The following is a 27,349-nucleotide window of genomic DNA, read 5'->3' on the forward strand; positions in this document are numbered from 1 at the left end:
AAAATCAGGATCAGAACTGTGGTATCTGATGTTGCAACTACAACTACTAAGCCCGAAACCCTCGCGGCAGAGGCTGGACTGCTCAGTCCCTCCTGAAGAGGCAGAGCAGAGTAAAACCTGAGGGAGCAGGAAAAAGGGGAGCACTCAGTGCTGTGGGCGCTTTCTAGAAGAGAAACCCTCAAGGCTTTCCTGTTCCCTCTGGGAGTGGTACCGGGTTTGGCTCTTCCGGACCTTTCGGTCTTTACCGGGACAAGGAGGCGGCTTCTCCCGGGCCGGGCGGGGCCGGCAGTTCCCCGGGCGGCCGCCGGGTGCCACCGGAGCGCTGGCAGCAACGGCCCTTCGCCTCCCCTCGCCCGCGGGAGCAGGCGCTGGCGCCAGCCGCTGCGAGCTCCTCCTGCGGCCCACCGCTCCCACTGCCGGCCCGCGGGACGCAGGAGCCGAACTGCTGCACCCGCCCTGCCCGCCCGCCCTTGCTGCGGAGCAAGGTGGCGGTTTTGTCCTTCGTGGCAAGATGGCTAGCAAAAACAACAGCACCTCCGCAACATTTCTTTTGAAGATGGAAAGAAAATGGCAGGCAGTAAATCACAGCTTTTTCATTTGAAAATCTCAACGACTAACATTCTTCTAACCCCATTTCTTTTAAGGCTGCCATTAGACACTCAGTTGTCCTCTCTCTCAGAAGGTGGCCTCCCCCCTTCCTTCACCTGTTTAAATGCATTTTCCCAGCAGTAGTCAAGAATTGTGGCCTTGCGTAGAAGTGACAAAACACGTGCATGTGTCCAAAGTTCCTGGGCCAGTAAGCCAAGACTTCTGCTGTCACAAGGCAGCCCTCAACAAAACCTGACAAAGCCGTTTTTGGAACTACTCCGTCTTTATCCCTTTTGCCTGTTCATCAAGTTAGCCTGACATCAAATTTAGTCCAGCAGCTTCGTAGAGGGAAGTCATTTAAAAAACTTCAAGAGCAAGGAAATTAGCATTTTGATTAGAAGGGGCACTGTGCGATGAGAGCCAAAGTACGTTCAGCCCTCTGCACCCCACAAGATAAAACAAATTAGTTGTGTATTTGATAGTTATCTGTGACAGCAGCAGGTAAAATATGAAGCACATGCACGTTTCCAGTAGCCATACACCTTACGCTCACTCGCAATTCAAAGAGGACAAAAATAATGAAAACATAAACGATAGCTGCAGGTAAAAGGCATGAACAGATGAAAGCCGTACCCAAAGACGTACCAAGCGGTATAAACAGGCTCCGTCCCTGTATGCAACACAATTGGGTTTATGCAGTGCTTTCGGCCAGACCTTGATCTCCCATCATCAACACTCCTGGTCTCACAGCTGCACCAACTTGAAAATGAAAGCTGAATCACCTTGTGATGTTTGCTCCTTCGACATAGGCTAGGAACAATACTGATCATTTAAAGAAATTAAAATATTTAGACAGACCAGGCTCTGGCGATTTAGACTATTCCAAGGTGGTGTCAAGCATGTATTTAGCTCAAGTAATGGCATTAAGTACTCCCCTGATTCAGCTTCTCGTTCAAGTTAAACGCAACTCTGAACATACTTGCTTTCATGAATGAGCTTCGAAACCAAGTTCTGTTAAGATTTCAGGTTGCTGCTTATTTTCGCAAAAACAGCCTTAGTTGGCCTTGATTCCCCCCCCCTTCCATGCTTTACTTGCAGCAACTGTATGATTTGTACAAAAACCCATTAAGAAATATGCAAAGTACAAATTACATGCAAAACCCCACCACATACTAGTCTAGAGAGTCATATTGAATATAGTTTTTTTGTGAATTAAGGTTTATCTGAAACTGCCAGGGAACGTCAGCGAGTGCAGAATTTAGACCAGCTCTGTTACAGAAGGTACAGAAGGTCTGGAAACCCTGTTGCGTCCAGGAGAAGAACTCCCGTAAGCAGCACTCCGCTTTACCCCTTTCCAGTCCAGCTGTTCAGGCCCTGTCAGGGAGAGGGCTGACAGGAGACGGGAGATGTGAAGTAAAATATTATTCATACAACACACTGTGATGACACAATCCAAAACCCATTTAATTATAGACACCATTCACTTTGTGCGCTTTGCACCTGGCCCTCAGCACCCATTAATTATCTATGACCGTGGGTAGTGAGACATCAGATTTCCCATTTTTCCTCCCTTTAAAGCACCACCAACAAAACACTTTCTCTTCACAAAGTGACTCTGAACATTCTGTGCATATTTCACAGCGAATATCAGAAGGATTACCAAACCAACTGGTCAGATTAATAAAATAATATTCTTAGTGGTGTATTACAAAAGAAATGCGCAAGAGTTCCTCCTAGCTCAAACTACAATACTTAACATTAATGAAAATATTTGCATAAAGCACATTTTGCCATTTTCCAGTTAAAACAGGGTATCAGGAAACCTTAAGGCGAAACATTTCTTTTTCTGCAAAACAGGCTCTTAACAGTTTCTCCCTAACATAATGTGCACACAACAGCATATTGTCAATTTAAAAAAATATTTAATGCTGCCAAAAAGTATAAAAATACAGTAAGAATGGCAGTACAAAACAAAATATTTCCTAATTTATTTCTTTTACATCTTTCTACATTAATACAGGCATTATAAAAACACAAGACGGCAAATTATTTTGTTTTGCAAAGTAGCACGCTGCTGGTGGTCTTCATACCCTCGATGCGGTTTACGCTGTAAACAGATAACTGAGGTCTTCTCGGTACTTAACAGACCTCACTTTTTGTTCCCGAAGAGGGGTTCATGTCTCGCTTTGCATGTCAATAATTTGCAGTTTATAGCTGCAGAATATTCACAAGTCTTGAAGGCTTAGGTGTCAGTCAGTCTCGGCCTGCGACATACAATGCAGAAGAAAGTCACCGATTCAGTACACAGTACGGGGGAAAAAAAAAAAAAGAGAAGTAAGAACAGACAGCGGGTTTGCAACTCACTATAAACACCAAACAGCTTCTCATGCATTCCCTGTAGCAACTACTGACTACTGTTTGCCTGTAGCAAGCACTCCTGGAAAGCCGCTGCTTTTTCAGAAGGTATTTCCATATTACAGTACAAGGCACATACTTGCTGGAGAGCTTCACGTACAGGTGTCAGCCCAGCAAGCCACCTACTGGTGCATTTAACCACAAGCACTGCAGAAGTCTTCTCGGGCCTTAGTGGGACTACAGAAGGCTGCATCTCAAAACACTAGCACCACCTCTCACAGTGCTGCAGGCCAACCCTGGCACAGTGGCATGGAAGTAAGCCTTTCTAGGCAAAGGTTTCTTGTAGTGCAGAAGACATCCCAACACTGGACAGTCTGTTCTTAGGGGAATAAGGCTCTCTACTCCCAGGCACACAGAAAAAGACCTTGGTGTTTATGGCACCAAATAATAGCTACTACAAGTAAAATGCCTTTAAGTTCTGCAACCACTACACTGACTCATAAAGCAGCTTTCTTTGACCAGTTACCACACATTAAAAAAATTCTTCCAAGTATTTATCCTTCCAATTTAAATAAAGACTCAGACAGAGGTGCAATTTTGAACACATTTATTTTTCGTACATAAAAATGAAAGGCTGACCTAAAACTTTGGGGGAAAACAAAAAAGCCCAGGAAGACTACTGTGCGTTACGACAACTTTGCAAATTTTGTCCTCTGACTCAGGCCACTTGGCCACGCAGAAGACCACCTCTTTTGTCATCATTAATTTAGTTTCTTTTGCAGTTCTCAAGTGTCTCAGGTTTAACTATAATGCCAAACAGCAAACTAAATAATTTGGTTAACATTCGTAAAACTTAAAGCTAGCCAGGCTTTTTAATTGCCTGCACAATCCAATCACACATACATGCATACACTTTTGCACCTCTTCCCTTTTCAGTGGGAAATGAACTGATGTCAGTAAACCATTTTACTCAAGGTTTAACAGAATAAGTTAAGTTTCACTTGCAACATCTTACTTTCACAAAATAAATCTGTAAATTTTTTCAAATAGCTATTTCACGCCAAATTCAATTATTTTACTTAATACATTTCAAGAAAAATACAGCCGTACCGTCAGTCTAAGTGGACTGTCCCTGCACCAAGAACATAAACAGAAAACCTAAAGGATTAATTCTGAATTTGCAAACCCCTTGAAATGGAGGTCAGCATGTTTGTTAGTGTTTTGGTTTTTTTTTTATAAAAACATGCATGATTTGTACAGAAGTGTTCATCTGAGAGTCAAACATTGTTTAATCAAATTCAAAGAAGTCTACTATGCAGAAAATATTTTGACCGATGTCCAGAACAGAGGAAAAAACCCAACACAGTAACACTTTGAATCGAGCATAACAGCATTTTAGAAGCAGCACAGGACCAGCCAGCAGCTTGCCAGAAACTGAGGGGGGCAGGCAGAAGAGAGGTCAGAAGGCACGTCCTTCATTTTTACTCTTTCTTTAAGCATTTCCTACAAGAGACATCACTGGGATCGACAGTTCTTCATTTTGGCCTGTACGTGTTCCCATTTAACATCCAAGTTGTGCAAAACTGAGGCAAGTTTAAATCCTACAGAATAACAAAGTATCACGAGGGCTCAGTTTGCAATAAAGAAAACACACCTCCCCCAGACTTTGGTTTTTAAGGATTACTGACAGACCAGAAAGAAGAGTTTTATCCAAATTATCTCCTGGAATGTAGCTAAGGGATCTAATGTTTAATTTCCCTTTTACGCCCATTCTGTCATGGACAATTCACTGTACAAAATAGTTTTGTCCAAGACTTGTATTGGTTCGTAGTCCTTAAATTATTAACAGTTAAGACTCTCACAATACTTACATGGTCATGTAACCAAACCAAATTTTTACAGATCAACTGCTGAATGTGCAATAACTGCTTTATTGCATCAAGAAGGTAAGAGGGTGAGATGATGTAAGATGGTCCCATCCCGCCCTGCCCCACCCAGGAAAGAGGAATGCCTACTCAGGTTTGAGAGAACAAAAAAGCCAGGATTTAGGAGACGGAATCAGGAAAAAATTCAAGTGACAACTTGACAAGACACTGTTAGAGCTCAGTGTCTGTAGGATACTGGTGGCCCAGGAAATTCTTCTCATGCAAACAGAAAGGCGATAAATGACAGTATGATTTCAGCGAAGGTTTCGCCTGCACTTTTTCCGTAGATGCTTTTAAGTATTTAGAATGAAATCTGGAATATTTCTGTTATAAAAGCGTCATTACATTGCATGTTTTTTCCTGTAACCGAAATACCTTTTATAAGGCACACACATTTACACCTTCTATCATATATAGCTGATACTGAAAAACCTGTCTTCCCAATTTAAAGAAAAAAAAGGATCTTCTGCCAAGCCTCTTGTTACTAAACTAAAAGAGAGTTACTGTGGTTGCAACAATTATGAAATGTCTTAAATACGTAAGCTGCCTGCCTATACCGTGTCACAGCAATCAGTGAGTCAGTTTGCTATTAGAGCTGCATAGTTGGTCAGTAATGCCACAGGACAAATTACTTTGTTTTACTGACACACAATTTCCCGAATTCAGAACTGTATGTTCTAAGAAACTACACTTGTTTTCCTTATCTGGACCCTTAAGCATTTGTTTACTATATAAACAGTATAGTCCAAAACAGTATTAGCTATTGTGAAATGAGAATTTCACAGAGTAAACTCAACTTAGTTTTGCGTAGTAAATGTCAGACTATTTGGGCGCCATGCCTGGTATGTTACTACTAAGCTTGAACGTACTGGAAACCTTTCAAGTTAATTCCTTTGGATAAGGAGCAAAGTAATTATCTAGCTCTTTTAGTATTTTTCAGCAGTAAATCCAAGAAGTGCTTTACAAAGTGGGGGGGCGGGGGGGGGGGTGAAGAAAGAAAAAAAGAAACTCCCCCAAACCCCCATATCCGACAGAAAACAACCCAGCTAGGAAAAAGGAGGGAGAAAACACGACTTCTCTGAAGTCACCCAACAAGGCAATGCTTGAATAAATAAAATCCAGGTTTCAAAGTGCCGTTAAGGTCTCAACTTGAATGACAGCAAGCTACATATAGCCACATGCAATCTCAGTATTCAGAGAGAATTTAAAGGACAGAAAGTGATTTGTGTTGAATTACTATTTAGAAAGTGTTATCATCCAACTAATGAAAAGAGAGTGCTCAATAATTTTAAAGTGACTGTAGCATAGGTATTCCCAAAATATTAGTCATTAAGTGTTTTAAGTTATGCCTCTTTAATATAGTGCTGGGGAACCTGAAAAGCAATTCACAAAACTTTGTGAAGTTATGGAAGTGGCTTATACGGCTGAATATACTGGGTACGGGAGAATACTACCAACATTCGTTTTCTATTACAACCACCCTTGCAAGTCCAACTATAGTTTTCTTCAATGCGCTTTCTACACCTATTACTGATGAATTTTATTCTTTCTAGCAATTAAAAATCTATAGACACACAAAACATTATGTTTCACATTTAATGGAATGTCAGAACTTTAACAATGTTGGCCTTCAAACAGTAGTTGAAGTCTGAATACATGAATCAACTTAACAGTATGCTTTTCAGTGGGGGGTAAGTTCTCAAAAGCCTTAAAAAAAAAAAATCAAATTTCCAAGCCTTACTTAAATAATGAAAACTACAAAAAAATAAATAAGGAATGCAAATTAACAGAGTAGAAATTGGTAAGTGCTTCATCAGACCCCTAGCTGCTCATATCATAAATTTGAGAGTCAAAATATGGGGAATGGTTGCACTATTATTTTCATGCACAAATTATAATTACATTTAGTTTCAAAACCAAATTCTTTTTGGTCAGAAATTTGTACAAACTGAGCTTTTAAAAGTACAGTAACTACAAAAAGATTAAATATGCAATTATAAAATATATTTATCCTAGGTCATAAGAATATAAAATGTTTATGTTCATGTCACTAGTACATTACACATTACACACAATTAAGGATAACTTCTTTGCATTAATAATGTAAATGATACAACACTGTTTATTGCTTATGTCAGGCATGTAAATTTAAATCCAGACAGCCTTCAGTAGCTAAACCTCTGTGGTTCAGGGTTTGCTTAAGATCCAGTAGAACACCATTTTAAAAAATGTATAAACGGTTGCAGCAAGTTTGTACCTGCTTGTTTCAACAAAAAAACATCAACTCTGTTGGGGGGCAGCAGTTCATTTTTGTAAGTACCTGCAGTGGAAAGTCCTGAGATGTTGACATGGGATCAAGTTTACATCACTTCTCTATCGTATGTAACAGCCTGTACCCATTCCAGGTGTAAGGAGTTTACTGCTTAAAGTCACACCCCTAGTCATTAACTTGCAGCAAAATTAGCTGCTGGAGCAGACAGGCTTACTGTTTACTTACAAGGAATGTTCTTGAAAATACATTTTCCAGCAAGAATAAGCACCAACTAAAATCAGTGTACCAAACCCAATCTTAGTGAGAATAGGTTTCCAATATAACCACCTTTTTCTTTTTCTTTCAGTCTCATTTAGCTTCTGCTTCATCTGCTGCAGCTTCTGTGCTGTGTTAGCTTTTCTATCCTCTCGCAGTCTTTTTCGGACAGTACTTAAAGGAAAAAAAAAAAAAGGTAAATCTTAAACTGTAGAACAGGAAAAAAGGCTATTAAAATACTAAAACAAACCTCTTCCCAACACAGTCCCAATAGTTAACCAACCAACCCAGTAGCATATGGCAGCAGTACATAAAATCTAAACCAAGCAATCTTTATTCTGTTTTAACAACCTTGATGTGCACAGTTTCAGGTCAGTGAAGCCCCATGAAGTAAGTAAGTGACATATGTAAAGATGTAAATGGTGCTTGACCTACGTGTTCAACAGGGAACAGAATTAGCTTAATTACCTGAGCGTGGTCTTTCACCCCGGTCAGTGCCCCATTCGGTGGCTGAGACTTTTTGCTTGGAGGCTGCTTTTATATGCAATGTCAGGTACCATGTGCAAACGTTCATAGTATTTAAGTGTGTGCCTCCACTGCAGAGTTCACACTAGCCTCACTGGTTTATTGATACTAACCTACTCACGTCTGCATGCAGAATTAATAGTATTCATCTTAGGCTGTAAACCAAGTCTTGATCAAGGACACAGGCTAAAAAATCAGTGTGTTGTTACACTACCAGGGCCGCCTTGTCTCCAATTCTTGTCTCCAAAAGTATCCTCACAATCTCTATGGCGTAACTCTGCCATAAAAAAACCCACTTTGATTGTCCAAGTCCTAGCACACAAACACCATACACACCCATGCCCCCCCTCCTGCTTGTGAAGGGCTCCTTCAAACACCTACAGAACCGCTGTCATTCTCTCTCAAAACACTCAAAGACATGGAAAGATAAACTCATCCGGGCATTCAGTAAGCCATCTGTTATTTCAGAATTCCAGTCTATCTCCATTGAACTGCTGCCTCTCGTCTCTGACTGCAGCCCTTTGGGACAGACACTGCACAGCTCAGCACAATCCAGTTCGGTTTCTCGGTCTGTGGCTATGGATCCACACGCCCCCCTCATGTGGGCTGTGCCTCAGGGCACAGCAATTCGGATGGTAATTCCCAATACAGCAGCTCACAGCTGAGGCATTACTACTCATGAGGCAGAGAAACTTGAAAGACAAATTCGCATGCCACAGCTAAACCATAGAAATCTATTCACAGTGGTAGATTTAACATGAAGAGAGGGTAACATATGGCTTCAATGACACAATTGCAATCATCATATAGAAAGCAGTAGGCGATAAAAACTTTGAGCTTCTGAAATATCATATATTTCTCCAAACAGAAGTTAGCATTGTATTTAAAAATCAGTATCAAATTATTCTGGGCACTTTTAGGACCTAATTCACACTGCACAACAGAGTTCACAGACAGTCTGTAGGAAAAGGCTTTCAAGCATGAGGTTTAGCTGCTTCAATTAGAGATATTTGTTTTTCTTCTCTTGACCTTTAAACAATAGAGGTTTATTACAAGGAATAATTTAAGTTGTATTTAAAAAAAAAAATTAAATCAGACAGTTAAATACCACCTGTCCTTTGCCTCTACTGAAGGAACATCTTGAAGGTTTCTTATGGTAAGAAAAGCATACAATAATTCAGCCTCTCAAGAGAGCCTATCTGCCTTCTAAACGGTTTCCTCATTTTGCCTACCTTTCAATGTTTCCATCTGTGATATCCTGAACTTTAGTGGACAGGTCAGTATTTATTTTCTCCATTTGATCTTTATTCTCCAGGCCTATGCTGTTCCCATTGTACTTCTCTGTGGGTATTTTGGTTGGGTGTGGAGGAGACTGCTCAGAACTTGGCGCTTGGTCCTCCTTAGAGAGCTCCTTCCACCGTTTCTGCAAACAAGGAGGACATATTTCAAACACTCCGCTAACACTTGAAAGCCCTCTTTGCCCAAGATGTCTTCCCACAGAAAAGTCACAGAAGTAGATTAAAGGAACTGCTAGATCAAGAAAAAAAGATAACAATTGCTAGATGAAGAAATAAGGTTAGATGAATATGCATCTCCCTTTTTATATTTCTCCAGGATGATGCTACTGCGAAGGTATGAGGCCACTAACTTCGGGGTTTGTATTGTCCACAGTAGCTCCACAATGAGAAAGCGACTTGTCTTGTATAGTCCTGCACTGTTCAGCACTTTCCATCTCCCTCTACTCTTTACAGACCTACGCTGTGCGGTTACCTATCATGGCTCCAAAACACAGTAGGACCAAGAACTGCCTAAAAAGAGAGAACTGGAGAAATTTGCAACCCCACGAAGAAGGGAAAAAAAAACCAAAAAAAATCTATGCCAAAGTTGTGGTCTACTATTTCACCTAATGGTCCATTAGCCCAGAGACCTACTGCATCATAAAACAGATATTCACCTTGTTTTGAGAAGTAATCTGAAACGAGATGGAAGAAAAAATAAAAGGTCAAAAGTAAAACTGGTTTGCTAGATGTCTGTCCTAATGGGTAACTGTCCTAATGATGAATAGTCTGAGGGCTTTCTGGCCACAAAATTTCATGCAGAAAAAAAACTAGAAAGGTAACAGGAAGGAAAAGAAAAAAGAATCATCTCTAAAAAATGATCAGTTCTCTTCTCACACAAATCAGCCAGCCTGTAAAGATATAGAATATCTTGGGGGAAAAAAATCAGTTACTTCTAAAATGTCTACGATAAGAAAGATGAACCGAAAATTGACTCTTCACAAAACGAGTGTTAGATTCTCATCTGTCGAATGAATTCAAGACTGCTGGTCTAAACTAAATATCAAACTCAGAGATTGATGTCAAAAAAACCCAGCTACTTATAAATTAACTGCTGGTGAAATGAGCTTTAACAATAAACTGACTCCTCCATCGCAGAGAAGCTTCCAGTATAGACGTAAAATTCACAAAGAGTCTTCATGCACAAGAGACTTCACTCTCAGAAGTTTTCTTTGTTTTCTCTTAAACAAACAACAACAAAAAAAAAAAACCAAAAAGAAACAGCCACTAAGAAATGGAAATCCACTTAGCAGCTCCATTTTACTGTCATGGAAAAAGGCCTTTTGGAAGACATGGTTGTGTCCATAAGAGACTTGCTGGCTAAGATAAATACTGATTCCATCTGGAGTGATAAGCCACACACAAAGAACTGAAATCAGAGACAATTTTACTACTCTTGTCAAACAGAAGGAATTTCCCACCAAGAATCTATGACAAGACTACATGAATGGCAGGACTGGTAAAATAATGTACAACTTGGAGCAGACAGACAAGGAGGATAGTGTTGCTAAATTACCTCTGCCTATTATAAATTACCATTTTATGATAGTACCTGCAACTTTACAAAAAAGAACAACAAAAATATATCTCAGGAACTGAAGTACTACACTGCGTCTTGTGAAATTATGTCTGGAAGAAACAGAGAAGTGACGGAGTTTGATTTAAGAAATACAATTGTCCTTAAAATTATAACCAAAATGCCTGAGTAAGGGAGCTAAGACTTAGGGCCTGTATTGCCTCTTGGAATGAATGGACACAACAGAAAGGCACATTAAGATGTTCAGTTGACAGAATCAGGTGAATGTCAGATAGTTTTTGGATTCACAAGTTTCACTACAAAATTATAATATTCTTGTTCTCTGTCTGCAAAACACATCCACGGATCTAAGGAATTCAACCTTCTTTGTCCTTTCAAAGCCACAAATTTGTTTCCCAGAGACCTCTCATTTCAACAGATTTTTCTGAAAGAGTGATGGTAAGTTATTCTACTATGTTGTTGAAGCAATATTAACTTATCCTTATTACGAAGGAATTCTATAGAAATGAAAACTTCGATCTTGTTCCACCTAGTGCAGTGCTGTAATATAATCAGGAAGCAAGTAATTGTTTCAGCTATAGCACCATGCAGCAGCACACCAACCAGACGCAGGGCTTCAGGCAACCTAGGTGAGTGTATCCTTCTTCCTTTCAGTCACAGGTGGAAATCCCAGAGGTGCTAAATGAGGGGAAAAGACTCCTCACTCCCTGATACAAGTGTTGCAGTTGCAGGCACTAGTGTGAGCAAGTAAAGGTTCAAGTGTACGTTCTGTTTGTCTGCACAGTTTACTGACTTCCGAAATCCATGGAGATATCAGAGATGAACACGTGGGTAATGTTGTATTAGGCATGTGTTCAATGACTTCACGCCCTCCCCCATTGATCTTGTATTGTCCACAGTAGCTCCACAATGAGAAAGCGACTTGTCTTGTATAGTCCTGCACTGTTCAGCACTTTCCATCTCCCTCTACTCTTTACAGACCTACGCTGTGCGGTTACCTATCATGGCTCCAAAACACAGCAGAGAGAAGGAAACACCTCTCACGCTCTGGACAGTACCACTGTTCCCTACAGGGGGGGAAAAATGATCTAGCTGACCTTGAAAGGAGAAATACTCCTATTAAGTACTGCCAATTGATTTTCTGCACATGACCCTGAGGCCTAAACAGAAAAGCACCAGGACAACTGTCTGCACTGCAGAAAACACTGGTTTAGGAAAGCTCATCTGAACAACCATAACAAAACAAAAGAAAAAAAGAACAAATGAGAAGTGTGCCTTCTTCGGCATTCTCTTAGTAGAAGAAATAACACACTTAATAACTGACAAGCGGTATTCTGAGTTGACAATGCTCCCTTGCATCCAGAAACAAGAAATCCTGTGATCTAGATGGGTAAGCATGGGATCCAGAGCTGCTCACAGTTTGGAGCATAGCTTTTTAAAAAACAAAGCTGAAAAATTATTAGAGAGAGGAATGCCCTCATACCACCAGAAACAGCTTCCAGAAAATAAAGAGACTAAATTGCTGCTAGTGTTAGGATGAATCATGCAGTCTTCTAGGCACATGGCACAGGTGTCAGACTAGCAGGACACTTCCTAGGTGTTGATTAGTAGTTGTGCAAAATTATTTCTTTATTAACATAGCAAGTCAAGAAACATTTGTTAAAGAGAAGAATCTGACAACTACCAGAACCATAGAAAAGAGGAAACATGTTTTAGTTTATCTGCTTCATTCATGATTTTAAGAGATCAACAAAATAAAAAAGCCCTAGCATATGAAAGCAGAATTAAGTCTGTTTCACAGCCTCTCCTCCCAGTCCTCCCTCCCACCTAGCCCTAGCCATTTAAAATAGCTGTAGCTACTGTTATGTCTGCAAGCCACACCGATAAACCAGTGAGATTTGGTAATCTGTTCACCCCAAAACTCATTATATTCAGTTAGATTCTGCTAACTATAACACAAATCTTAAAGGATATATATATAAAAAAAGGCAACTTTATTAATAAACCTGGTATGTAGCATCAGGCAACTTTATTGTTAGGAAAACATATAGCAAAGATCAAGAAATCCTAAAAAGATCCTTGCTATCTTTTCAAAGGGATACTGGGCATTACTTTTGCTTTTCAGTATTGAAGATATTGATTTAACCTTCTTTTTTTTTTTTAAACATTAGTACAGACAAGTTATTTTTATACTTTACCTAAGAGGGGACAAATACATAGGATTAAAAGTTTAGCTGATAGAAGGCGCTGATCAGATACCCTCTAATACCTTCGAGGCATCTATTGAAAAAGGCAAATTATTTAAATCCTATAAAGTTACATGTTTTAAAATAGTTCGGAGCTCATTCTCGTCTACTGTTTATGTTTAAATACATAGAGCTAAACATTTACCTGTATAGTTGAATCCCCCATTATAAATTTTGCTCCTTCTATTACAGCCATATATGAAAATCTTAGTTGATCAGGAGTCTGAATAAGTCCCATTCGGTATTTTCTCATATCCAGTAATACCTTCTTGATATCTACAGAAAATGGGTCTTTTTTCTCCATCTGTAAAGAAAGTTACATCAAAAGCATCATTGCTACTGATAGAGAGACAACATATAAAAAATAATTACATGTAAAAATGAGTCATAAAATTCAATCTAAAAATTAATTTCTTCACATTATGTTTCTATTAGTTATATACAAAATTAACATCTCAAATGATTTCTAAATTGTTTTTACATGAAAAAAGTTAACCATCTAATAAAAGCTTATTATGAACAAATCAATGATCATGTATTAACCAAATAAATCAGTACCTTAATATCAAATCTTATGCTTGATTTTATTCAGGCATGTATTTGTACTTTGAAATAGGACTAGAAGAATCGGAACCATAAAGCAGTATTTTCTACTGCTTCTGAATGGAACAGCAATTTGGAATGACTGCATGTGTCAGAAGTTTCCTTATTTAAAGCAGAATCCCTAATCCAAGCAATGCACACACTTGTCCCCACACTACATTCATGGGGTGTTTTTAACTGCATATCTGCACTTCTTGCAATATTCACTTTAATTTGTCTAATATTAAAGTATACTTGCATCAAAATATACACCTATGTTTTTCAAAATGCAGAAAAAAAACCCTGAAGAAAAAATAAAAAAATAAATTGAGAGGACCTAACCAAACCAGAAGATAAGTGTCTTATAATTCAAATGAAATCCTATTTCACCTAACCCTGTGCTGTACTTCTCACTATTACCAAGTACAACCCAAGACAAAAACTCTGTGTCTGGACTTTAAAATCCAACAAAAATTTAAAGAGATTTTAAATATTATTTAACATTTAAAGTTCACTCAAATCATGAGCAATTATAGATGATGCAGTTCACTGAGTAAGCAAAAAAACTACTCATTCATGTGGTACTGCAACTGGCTACCAAGCCCCACCTCCCAGAGGGCTGCACAGCCAGGGAAATTCTGCACCATCCTCCATTACACACTGCAGGATATCCAGGGGCATGCCCAAGTTCTCGTCCTAGTTCAGATACCAATTTTCTGCAACCTTAAGAAAAGGGGCCTGTCAGACCTGCAAGATATTCCATGTTTAGACAAAAAGACTTATATATTCAGTTGTCTCAATATATATTCACAAGCCTAACTCTGAAGGAAAGAAAGAAAAAAAAAAAAAGAAAGTATTATGTCTTAATTAAAGTTTTCACTGGCATGTCATTAACTTAAATGCTTTTAAAGCCTTCTGACCAAAAAGCCCATATTGGGAAGACAGGCAGGATGTCAGGAGAAGGAAAGGGGTGACAGAGAAAACGACCACTTACCAGAACAAGACAAGTATCTACTAATGAAAATGTGCCGGAACGTCCTATCCCCGCACTGCAGTGAACTACTGCAGGTCCGTGTTCAGGGCTTAGTGAACCAGACTCTCTGACTTTAAACAGGAAGTTGAGGAATGAAGCGGGTGATTCAGGAACTCCAAAGTCTGGCCATGTAGTATAATGAAAATGAAAGATCATCCTGGACTCACCACTCTAGAAGGGAAAACAAATAAACAATACAACTAGAAAGTATTCTACTTTTGTTTAGTTAGCACACATTTCCCCAATCTAAATCAATAGCTATTTTCTATTTTAAACCTCCCATTCAGACAAACAATCCAACAACCTGCTTCAAGTTGGATGACAACCAACAGTGCAACTTGAAGCAGTTTTTCATCCGAGATGGTAGTTTTCTCCTTGCAATGATTACCATACACATTTTTTTTCTTCTTCTCAAACTTCCAATATTGTATTTGGTACTACTTGCCCCTAAATATTATTCTTTTTCTACCATTAATGCAGCTTAATGGCTGACAGCAGTTATTAGACTGCATTAACAGGACTGAAAAAAATGCCCGTCAGCATTGTAAGCACTTTCCACTCTTGCTCAGAGCAAGTTTTAATATCAAGAGGTATTACATCTCCTTTATACTAACCACACTACTGAGAGGAGCAGGAAGCTTTACAGAAAAGGCCTACAAGAACCCATATAGCAGGATGTCTAGCAAGACTTCTGCAGGACGTGTTTGTAAGTAGGAAAGAAGGATTCCAAAACCATGCAATTGTTTTAGAACCATGCAGCTCCTCCTCTAACATGACCAACTAACTGCGAGTATTGAAAGGACAGCAAGAAAGTATTTATATATCTGAAAAGCTTTGATGACAAATTTGGATCGTATCTTTATGGAACTCACTTCAGACCTGCTGTTAAATGCTACTCCTTGCCTCCCTTCCTTTCTTGCTACAGTGATTTTGAGACAACTGGGTCACTGATTTAGCTCAGGAATGTTAGAAAGGTTCAGTTATTTTTATCCTCCCTCCATTTCACCTTATTTTCCACACAGATTGAAACTTACATAAACCTCCACAAAAATATCAATGTATTCCAGAAAAGCTATTTTTCTTTTTCGGCAAATGAAAAATATAGCTATAAAATGAAAATAAATTCTACTGTTCATCTCCTGCTCAGCCTGTTTCAACTTCTTATGAGGGACAACTTATGAAACTCCTTTGTGAAACTAAAATAACCCAGTTCACGGTTACCACAGTAATAAAAATACTCTCCTATTTTGTCTTTTGCCTTCAATGCCTGATACTGCAAGACTGCCAATACTTTCACAGAAAACAGTGGGTATTAACATGACTCAAGTCACTCTCAAATACACAATTATCTTCCAGGAATATTTTGTCTTTTGGCTAAGAGCTCAACAAGGACAACAGAGTCTGATCCATCATATTGGGAAAATAAGTACACAGTAAGATTTCAAAGGGGGGGGGGGGGAATCTACCAAAGCCTAAATTGTATAAATACACTTTCTTATTTGTCTGAAGCAAAGCATTAAAAAAGAGTTTGCATTTTCAACTAAGATCTTCTTACTGGTCTTCTGTACCTAGTTTTTCAACTAGTGAGTTAATGCACTAATCAACTGAAATGATCCATTTGTTTAAAAATCATGAAGGAGATATATTTTTTTAATAAGAAAACTGGAAATTATAGGATTTTAAAGAAGATAACACTCTTAAGCAATTTCCTCTATTTCTAAGAAAAATAACTCATCAGTTTAAAAACAAAATTAAGAGGAAAACTGGAGAGATGAGCTAAATGCGCTTACTAGGTAAGGCAAAGGTTAAAGTTGTTTCTTGTGAATCTAGATGATCCTTTGAAGCGGTAATTGATACTCTCCCCCTCCCCCTCAAGATTCTTAAATAGCATTCCAGATGAAAGCCTCCCTTATACCTCTAGAAGGCAAAAATGCTCGTCTATAGAAAACAAAGGTGATCTGTGACTTGTTTTTTTTTTTCCCCCAAATCCCATACTGTAACAAACACTAGCATTCTCCTCCTAAAAAAATCGGTAGTGCTTCAAGCACATGGTCAAGTGTCACCCTGCTCATACACTAATCTGAAAACAGGTATTTCTAAAGGAAAGATTCGTCAGTGCTGTTGTACGTCTCATCTAGCTCTAAGCCACAGAATTACTTTTTTCTCCCTCCCCGTACTGTACAAAGGCTTTATCCATCCAACAATTTTCCATCACTTCAGCTCATTTTAAAAATACCTAGTCTCTTCACCCTTCTCCATGAGTTCCATTTCAGAGCACCAGAACAGGCTGGTCTTCTTTGAACTTGCAGTTTCTAATCGTACAGCCAAATCCCATTTGAGTATTTCAAACCTCCCACATTTTCTCTCTTAAACAGAATGGCTCTTTCAAGTAATGCTTGCAGTCAAGCTGTACAGCTGAAATACTGTCTTTGTGTGAATATCCGTACCACCCTTTCCTAAAGAACTCCCCCTGTCACTGAGCCATACACCACAGCTATCACTTACGTGAAGTGATGCAGGACTATAATGAGAAAAGGTTTGGCTTGCCAAAGATTCACAACTGTTGATGGACAGAAATTCAATTTTAAAGAACAACTAATTTTACTAAAAGTGTTATCAGGAAACTAGATATTCTTTTAAAGAAAAAAAGCTGGACTTCAAGACTCAAGCAGTAATATAAAGTTTCATGTATGTTGTACACAGGGAACACGTTTCTGCAAGGTAACTAAAAACCAGCTTATTCTATGGTAACCGCAACATATTCTTCCAAGATGTATTCCCTAAGACTGGCTACCGAAAAAAAAAAGATTAAAAAATCCTTGAATAATCATGGGACAACTTTTAAACAAACAACTTTTCAAGAAAATGAGTGAAACTGTTCTAGCAAAGTTTCACGAACTACTGGGATAAGCTTTCGGTAAATAACCAACATAGCTAAAACTCAGAAAGTTATCACCACACTGCACAGTTCTCCACTGACTGCTGGCCACACTAACAGCATAATCAAAGGATGATCAAACCACAAGCCATGCTCAAGGTTACAAGTAGACATCCACACTAGGACTTGAGCAGAAAAATAACATAATGCCATTAGACTAACTTTCATCAAAACAAGCCTTGTCATAACCTTTTTACAGTGACTATCCAATCACTCAAAACAAAAGGGTACAAAAATCTTAGAATAACTTTAGGTTGTTTAGTCACCTGAGAATATGAACATGAATAAAATATTACCAAAATGCTCAAAGGAATTTGACACCTTCAGCATCAAGTAAAACAGGTGAAGACAGAAAAATGCTAGTCTATCAAATTCCACACACTCCTTATAAAAGCCTTAACTTCATAGTTTAAGGGCTACTGAAATAGTCTACCATATGAAGGCGTAAAATACACCTGCAACCTCACAGTGGTCCTGTATTTAGCGATCGTGCCTTAAGTGCATTAACAACTAATTTGATCATATAAAAATGAGAAGGCATGCTGTAGAGGCATGTTTCTAAGCACTGAAATTCAAAATCTTAAATCAACTTTTACGACCTCCTCTTTTATTTGTTCATTCCAATGCTTGGCAAAATGGTTTTCAAAATGTACATAAAAATCACAGTGAAGATAATGAAGCCAAATAATCCTCACAAACATTCTGGGTTTTTTTTAATAACTAGTGCATATCCTGTAAGTCAACATGGTAATAGGTATTGAATCTGCAAAACACTTGACATTCAAGTGAGTCTGGGTTCTCCTTTCCTGTTAGACACCTCAGTCTTGTTTCTGTGGTCATGAAGACCAAAATTAATACCTGTGGAGTTTGTCAAAGTGATATGAGGAGGCTCCACAAGTTTAAAAGCAAATGTTTGCCATGTTTCAGAAATCCCTTCAAAACACTATAGCAATTACATACACATCCATATACAAAGATACCACAAGATCCCAGAACATCACCTGCCATTACATTGCTTGTCCCCACAAACAAAGTATCTTCTCAGCAGATTTAAAATTTTGGACATTGGAAACTAGCAGCAAAGCAATTCTTACCCTCTTGAACTACACTGGCACTTCCTGGTTCATCCACTGGATCAGACAGTGAGGGCCACTAAGGAGTCTTGCGTCACCTTAAGCTGACAGCAATGGCCACACAGAGACTTGGCATTAAGTTGAGAATCCATTTTGCTACTGGGTTTTTCCAAATATTTGCTATTTGCAGAGGACTCAAGATTCCACTTGGGGTTTATTAATGGACCTTACTCTAAAGTATCATACCACCAGTGTCACATCAAATCTAGTTCATTTCTTCTAGTCCTTTCTCCTCCAGCAAATATTTTCTTTGCAAACATCTCCTTCAGCTGCTTTATTCTTATTTCTAGGAACCCAGTCTGAGATACGTTCATCAAGGTTCCTCCAGCAATTTCAATTCCTTTCCACTACTCCATTTCCTCACCCAGTCAATCCCTGGTTTCTCTGAAGTACCAATGCTCTCCCATAGCTTCCTTGAATTCCCCAGTTCCAGGCTAGTGGGGTTTTGCTTATAAGCATTCATTATGTGTCACGCTGTATCCTCCTCCAAGCTATCTGGGTTGCCACACCAGAAATTATTGAAAACACAAGTTTTCTTTCTCTGAAGACCAGTATTTATACTTGTGACAAGGAAAGTTAAAAACAGCAATAAAGAATAATATAAAAAAACATATTAAACACACGGTGGAGTCTTCCAGAAGTCAGCTGTCAGTGTCTAACAATTCTCCCATAATATCATCATGGGCAACCCCATCCAATGAGGTTATTTTATAGATTCAACAAAAGGCTCTTGTAAATACCTAACTATCACTTCTCCAGTATACTGGGAGACTGCTTCAAATCACAGACACGCAATAGCTTCACACATAAATGATTATGAATTTTTAACATGAGCACAGCATTTTCCTTTACTCTTATTTTCCAACAGAGGCAAGGGTTTGTGGAAGCCTTCATAGTCAGTCTTTCCTCAAAGAGAGTTCTGAACCTGAGCAATTACAGCAGAAAGCAGCAGTCAACTTTCAGAAGAGCTGACAATTAACACCAACAAAACGATGGAGGATACACAATGAACCATGGTGGAAAGGCAGCTTCAAATTTCTATATTCTAAAATGCAGACTGCGTCAGGCAAAAAATGAAGAAGTGCCACAATAAGCACCAGCAAGACAAAGCACTTTAGAAATATTTTCAAAACTTTTGGAAAGATACCAATAAACACCATCTCCTCTCCAAACCTTTATTGGACTACACTAGCCACAACAGCAAAAACAAATGTTTGCCTAGAACAGATATAAACAAATCAAACCACCAAATGCCTTAATAGAATCCTAAAAACCAAACATTGCCTCCCTCCCCAAATCCCACCGGTACTTCTAACTGCTCTTTAGCAAAACAAAACAAAAACACCAACAACAAAACCAACCAAATATTCAGAGGTTGTTTCACTGGTAAGAACATTAAACAAGCACTTTACTCTTCAGACTATGTATTTTGCTTATGTATTAGAGAGATTTGTTGCAGTAACACAAATTTACTTGAGTTCAGAATGGTTGCATTACAAAGACAATTCTAGTTCTCTCTGTTTTCAAGGAAATACTAAAATTTCTAAAGTATTCTTGGAATTCAGAGGGTATTTTGTTCGTGAGTCATCTTATATTCCAGGTGTCAACTAGCTAAATGTCTTACCACTCTGCCTCCACCAAAGTCCCCTCCAGAATAACTCGTATAAACATAGTTAAGCTCACATTTCAAGTTAATGTGAATTCTCAGTTCCCACAAATTTTATGGTATAATTATCAAATTCTTACAGAAGGCTGCACTTAACATTCACAGTGTTATTCTAGAAATATGTAGTTTTTCTGTTTCCATAACCAAGTACACGTTCTACTTCTTGTAGCGGTTTTATATAAAAAAATATTCTTTGGCGTTAGTATTTGTGGAGCCTTATAGGAGTGCTAGGGCATTAAAACAAAAATTCAATACAGTAAGTCTGCGAAGTATTTGTGAAACTGAGTTACATGACATACAAGAAACTCTGTACAGAGCTGATGGGCCTGCATTACCAGTCCAAAGCAAACCCAGAAATTTAAGTGCTCAATAGCTCCAACTCAAAAGTCTACTATAGTATACGTTGTGCTGTTCCTCAAGGGATTTCTGCATTTTCCAGCTAATGTTATGTCCAAACATACACGTATGATGAAAACTGCATCCTTTGAAAATAGGAAGTTTAAGATTAGGGACCAATGACAGCCAGACAATTCCATGAAAAAGCCTTTCAGTAGTTAGGAAAACTTGCCTCAGTTTTCCAAAAAGGGAAGTTATTCTTTCTCAGGCACTAGCTTGCAAGCACTACTCCTATTTTCTTGACCTTTGCTGTCAATAAACAAACAACTGAACAGAAATTCTTCAGGTCAGTAGGATGGAATTTCATAAAGCTCTTCTTACATTGAATAGATCAAGGAACAACATGCCAAGTTTTATCATGTTGATCTCGTGAGGGAGGTTTCGAATTAACAAACATTATCTCGAAGTACCATTAACAATTATTATAAATTCAAATAATTTTGACCAAACATATCAATGTTTAGTTGTATAAAACAACATGCAAAGGAACATCTTCAAGCTTTCCTTTCCCAAATCCACTGACAAGACAACCTTGAATAAAACTTGCCATACTAGCACTTTCATTTAATATAAGGCAAGGTTTATAGGGAGAGAGAATATCTTACAAGACATAGCTGGAACAAACAGACAAGCTCTTCAATCCTGTCTTCAGCTCTGAAACAGAAGCAGCAATTTCCAACCCAAGCTCAGGCCAGGAACAATTTTTTTGAGCTTAACTTGATTAAATTGTCAAAGTGCTTAACTTTTAAGAGAAAAGGATGGTTGGTCCTGTGGAGCAAAAGGGGAGGTAAGCAAGAGGAGATAAAGTTACCTATCTACAGGTGGTAATCGCCCCTCCCCCCAAAAACTTAGATAGCTGGACTGAATTATACGGAAAACTAAAATTCCATTAAAAAACAGTAATTAGAGTCTGATTTCTGATATTCAAAAGAAATCAGAAATTTCAACTCCTAGGTCCTCCTTTTAGGGTATTTCTTACAGCTCCTCTTAGAATCGCCACTACCATCAATTACAATTCAGCATGTTAAGGTACTGCCAAATGGAAAATATAAGTATAAAAATGCTGAAGCTGTTATCCCTTTTAATGTATAGATTAATTCAGCTCTAACTCACTTGCTTCTATGCCACAGATACATCTTCAACATTATGAGAAGCAAAGTGCATTAAAATTTTCAGTGTAAAAGCTTAATCAAACCTGTAGTGACAATATGCTAAATGGTTTTCATTATATACTTAAGCCCAGGAATATGAGCTATACAGACTGAGAAAAGCTTACGTTGATATTTTCTAATTGCAGTAGATGTACTGTGTAATAGGATTTGACGTCTTCAGATACTAGCCTCACACGGAAACCTGTTTCACCGAATGTCATAACTTCCTCTTCTTTTGTTGGCCAGTATTGTGCACACTTCACCTAATTTATTTTTTTTAAAAAAGGACAAAAAAAAGAAGAAAAAAAAAAGAAAATTCTGGTTAAGTATCCTAGTATCTTGGGCTTTGCATGAACAGATTCTGAGACCCCGTTATTGAACATAGTAGACTCAAGTATCTGCTCCCAGTTTGAAGAATTCTCAAAGTCCATAATTTTTACAGCCAAGTTACTACAACTGTTTCAAAGGCTATTATGCATTCCATCTTTATCCGCTTATGCTTTCTTTCATCGCAGGGCTAGCATGTTTTGAGATATACTTTAACTCTTCTGCCTCTCCCCCCTCTAGCTCTCTACAGTGAACAGAGATCTTTACTCAGCTCTTTCAACAACACTTCCCCCCTCCATTTCTGATGTGCACACCTGCACATTTACATAACTGATGTAACACATCCAGTTTTCCCAAGGCTTGCTGTCTACTGAAAGATTCTAGTGAAACAAAAGAATGAACTAACAAAACAATGCAAAACTGTCCCTTGTCCTTTATTCCTCTTGCCCTGCACTCAAACTTTCTGTAGGAAAATTTTTGCGTAAGAAAATAAGTGACTTTTTAATGGAGTAGTCAAATCTTTTTCACTAACAAATCTACTCTGAAGACAAACCATAAACCTCAAATGACATGCATTTATAACTAAAATCCACAGCGGTTTTAGGCACATTAGCAGAAGAACTACATCATAACAGAAGATTCGTGTATTCTGCACGTATACCACCAGCTGTAAAGAATCAAAAACAACTAGACCAGTTTGACAGTTGCTGGGCAGCAGCTTGTCTTCATTGTTACAAACAATCAAGATCACTATATAACAAATATACTACTCTGTTAGATTTAGAAGAAATAACCTAAAGATACTTTAATTCAGACTTGTTTTCCCACCTTCCATTTTGTTCTAGAGCACCTTACACTGCTTCTACTCCATCTTATTTCTATCTGTACATCCTCCTTTCTCAGGATGTTACTTTCACCTTTCTGGATGTATATTTATTAGATGCTGTTTTCACCAAACTGAATTTTGTGTCTTATCTCCATCACTTTAATGTTATATTAAATACATGTTATGCTGTACACCAGTGAGAAAGTCTGTTAGTTCTTTTAACACACCAATCAAACATTGTTCAACTGTATTAAAATTACGTGGCTTACTTTACAACTTTAGGCCTAATATTACTTACCGATTCTTTTTCGACAATTCTGTTCAGCATGACAACTGCTTTGGTTTGTTGTTGCCATACCATTAGCCAAAAATGACAACATGTATTAGGTAGTGGACCCTGTGTAGTAAAGAAAAAAAAATGGGTGGGAGAATGTATAGGCAAAGCAGTGTTTGAACACAGTCAATAGTTCACTGTGTGAAACAGGAAAAACTCTTCCTCTGAAAAGTTTAAACGAATTATTAATAGAATGATAGAAATGACAGCCAAGAAAGTAACCACACTGCACAGATCATTCCAGTTCTTAAAAGTTTAAAAAAACCCCCAAAAACCAAGAAAACTCCCACAAAAAAAAAAAAACAAAACAGAAAAACAACCAACAAAACAGTAAGAACTCAGGGAAACGATGTTTCAGTTCAGGCATCAATTCTATTGTGCCATTAGAAGAAAAGCTACTGTGGGCATGCTCAGAAGGTACAAGATGAAATAAGGGGTAAAAGTATTGTTGCAACCTATTTCCAAAAGAATTGAAGAAAAGAGCAAGAAATATTTGAAAAGCTTTACATGCAGTAAACTATTCATACTTAAATATTCCCTTTAGCTTTTTCTTAAAATATAAAATAATGTGTTCACAACTAGCTCAAACAGGCAGTTAGTATGAGATATTTATAACTCTGAGACAAGGAACCATCCAAATACAAATTACGACTGTACAAATCCCCCTCTCCCAGATTCTCAATTCCTGTAATAACTTAGTAATTGGTACTACTTACCTGTGTTAAAATGTAGCATCTCTGGGCTTCTTCTATGACCACTTGGCTTGCATTGATATAGTCATTCTCAGCATTCTGCAATTTTACACGACTATGGTCATCTAAAATTCAAAGAAAATTAAGAATTAATGATGAATCCATCTTGATGAATACTCTCTAACAGGCAAGTTTAGGTCTGACAAGCAATCAGAAATAAATTCTGCAGTACTAACCAAATGGCAAACTACAAATATATGTGAAACTAATTTCTCATGTAACTTCGACAACTGCCCGTCTCATTCTCCCCTCAGCATTCCATCAGAGTAATTTCAGGCAGCTATTAATAGAAGCTGCTCAGAAAACTGGAATACCTAGTTTTCTTTAAAAAACAACCAAACAAAACAACCCTCCCCCACACGCCAAAAGATGCTCACAGCCATCCCTCAACAGTTGCATTTCCTTAATACAACAGCACCACAACCCACACCAGGCAGCACTCTGTCCTATCACACCAGATCAGTCCACTGCATGGTTTCCTTTAAGTTCAGAATTCCAAGATTTTTGAAGAACTGAAGTTTCATAGATTGAGGAAGAATCATAAAGTTAAACTCACACAGCTTAAAAAAAAAAAAAATCTACTTGCAATAATTCAAACCAATCTTGGATCACTTTAATTTTCCCTGTAATTTATTGTTTAATACTATACAAATTAAAAATACTAAAGAAATGCAAAAATGTACCTATTTAACCAATCTTCCAATTAAACGAAGCCTAATCTAATTAGACAGTTTCAGTCTCTCATGATTACACAGGCAAGACAGAAGATTCCCCCATTCATGGCAGAGGCAAGCAAAGGACTGTTTAAAATTCTAACATTAATATGAGAAAGATTATCAGACTGTTGTACTAAAACACTGCATAATAAAAAGTCACTGTGGCTGTTCCTAGAACCTTTTAGTTCTGATTTATCACCCTCTAGGAGACATTCAGGCAATCAGAGTTGTTCACAGTAAGTAATCCTTCAGGCATTTATTAGAACTGTACTAAATAAAGAACATTTTTAGCATAAAATTTGCACACAACTGCTTGCCAGGAAATGAGATCCAACTGACTGCAAACCTCCTGAAGCTCAACTGCCTAGACAGACTGTTCATGAGAAGAGTAAATAAAAACCAGCAAACTAAAATGAATTTCAGAGACTTCAACACATTTCAGGAAGAGATTCCATAAGGAAACTGACAGAGCTGAGAGTGAATTACGGTGCAATGCCAGTTTTTAACCTACGTTCACCCACCGTTCTGGGTCTAACCCACAAAACTCATTTGGGGTGCAGACTGATGGCACAGCAGCTGTTAAAATGTCAGCCCACTTTTCCCTCTCCCATCCCTGCACCAAAAGGCTAACTTCCTTTTGAGAAGCATCTTGGGAAATGCACAAAATCCATGAGTTTTGACATGAGCAACTACCAAGTATCACATTCAGCACAGCTATGATAGCTGAACTGAGATTAAGTCCCCATATCACAGCCAATCTATACAGCACAAGGCTTATCAACAAAATTCATGAATATGACCCCAGACAGGTAAAAAGCTGATGGGAATCAAATAATAGTTACTGAATTAGATTCTTGTTCTATGGACCGCTTGTATGATTTTATAAATACTTTCCGTATGTTAGGAAACCTGGGAAAAGTACATTTACTAGGTCGTGATCTGCTTTTATACTCTCCCTCATCTATCTGCTATTGGCAACTGTCAAAGAGGATCTTGCTGGATTCAAGGAAAGAAGTCAACAGTAAATTACTACTTTTTTTTTTTTTGAAGGACTGAGATTTGGGGTTGTCATTCTACCTCCTTTAGCTGCTAGCTTTTATACGCAGTCACATACAAACATGCAGAGAACAGAAATATGCTGAAAACCTATTTTTAATGCAAAAGTATGAGAAAATTACTGGTTTAGTCTGTTTTCATTAGCATTCCAGCTGTAAAGCAACACATCTTGACTTTCAGGAGTCTTAAAATAATTTATGATATATCTTCATAAAGAAAAAAATATTATCAAAGCCAAGACAGTAAAATTAAGACACGTGCATTTAAAAGTGAATTATATCTCCTTGTATTATTTTGTCTGGATAGGAAAGTGTTACTTTTTCCTTTCACGTATCACTTTATCTGAAATGTTTCTACTGGAGAGAAACCAAGACCTTTGTAAATATTACATGTCATTTGCCAACAGGAAAAACTTAAGATCTTGTTATAGTAAATCACACATACCGGTACTAGTGTTCTCGGAAAGATGATGTAAGCAAGCACTGTTAACAGTTTAATCACCCAGCAGCAGCTGCTGTACTGCTGCCAATAGGAGATAACTGCCGAAGCCCTAATGAGGTTTCCTACTGTAATCTTTACACACATTTCCAGGTTTATTTTTTCCTTCTTATAAATTATGCTTTGTGAACATGACAAATAAAATTCTGAAAGTTTTTTTAAAAGCCCCTTTAACAACTAACTCTATACACAGAGAGCCTCCCTCACCCTCCCCAACTAAAACAGAGGCAATCCTACAAATACATTGGCATACACTCCACAGGACAAAGAAAGGCACTGCAATATATTGATTTCCCTTCTTTCAAGGGAAAAGGTTCCTAAAGGACACAATGACCTAGAAACCTCACTCAAGCCCTGGCTTGCTCTTCTGAATTAGATGAAGCAAGACAACTTTGGACAGTGAGTTAGCTGTAACGTATTTCCCATATGTAAATCATTTCCAGTTACAAAGTACTTGAGATTTATATGAATGATAAACCTATCTTAAATCTTATCTTAAAGATTTATCTTCAATGTTGCCACGCCCACAACAGGGAAAATACAATACTCATTTTCTGAAGTGCTAATTCCCCTATTTCAACAAACTATGCAGCCTGAAAAGGAAGTGGAAACCTTAAAAATGCTTCTCATTCTGGCTCCTGCACTAAGCAAACTACTCCCAGAACGACCCTGTCTGAGATAAGCAATTCTTATTATCCACTTCAAGTGAAACCGTGTCCCACTGGTATCACTGACAACGCTCCCCATGTCTCAAATAAGGCCAAGACTTTACATTACACATCAATTTGCCCACTCCCTGCTATAAAAAGAAAATGACATATCCAGTTAAAACTGAGATACGAAACATTTGGCATTTTACATCATACAGTTCTTGCAGTTGGTTAATTAAAGGTTTTTATTT

The 27,349-nt window shown here is 38.1% G+C and overlaps 1 protein-coding gene across 2 annotated transcripts in view; it reads right to left on the reverse strand.

Annotated features, from left to right (window-relative positions):
- Positions 1 to 2,260: 2,260 nt before the first annotated feature.
- The window catches only part of PTPN2 (protein tyrosine phosphatase non-receptor type 2), a 33,394-nt gene continuing 8,305 nt past the window's right edge, over positions 2,261 to 27,349 (reverse strand). Inside the window, exons 3-10 of one of the 2 annotated variants that reach the window (XM_075142139.1) lie at positions 24,143 to 24,243; positions 23,391 to 23,489; positions 22,065 to 22,202; positions 14,617 to 14,826; positions 13,186 to 13,344; positions 9,153 to 9,343; positions 7,468 to 7,569; positions 2,261 to 2,852 (exon numbers count right to left, since the gene is read on the reverse strand). In XM_075142139.1, coding sequence (XP_074998240.1) covers positions 2,831 to 2,852; positions 7,468 to 7,569; positions 9,153 to 9,343; positions 13,186 to 13,344; positions 14,617 to 14,826; positions 22,065 to 22,202; positions 23,391 to 23,489; positions 24,143 to 24,243 — 1,022 coding nt within the window. In that variant the 3' untranslated portion in view covers positions 2,261 to 2,830. Of the gene's footprint in view, positions 2,853 to 6,450; positions 7,570 to 9,152; positions 9,344 to 13,185; positions 13,345 to 14,616; positions 14,827 to 22,064; positions 22,203 to 23,390; positions 23,490 to 24,142; positions 24,244 to 27,349 lie in introns of those variants that run through there. The other variant, XM_075142138.1, reaches the window with a different exon arrangement.

The sequence above is a fragment of the Calonectris borealis genome, chromosome 2 (genome assembly GCF_964195595.1).
Source record: "Calonectris borealis chromosome 2, bCalBor7.hap1.2, whole genome shotgun sequence".
NCBI lineage: Eukaryota > Metazoa > Chordata > Aves > Procellariiformes > Procellariidae > Calonectris > Calonectris borealis.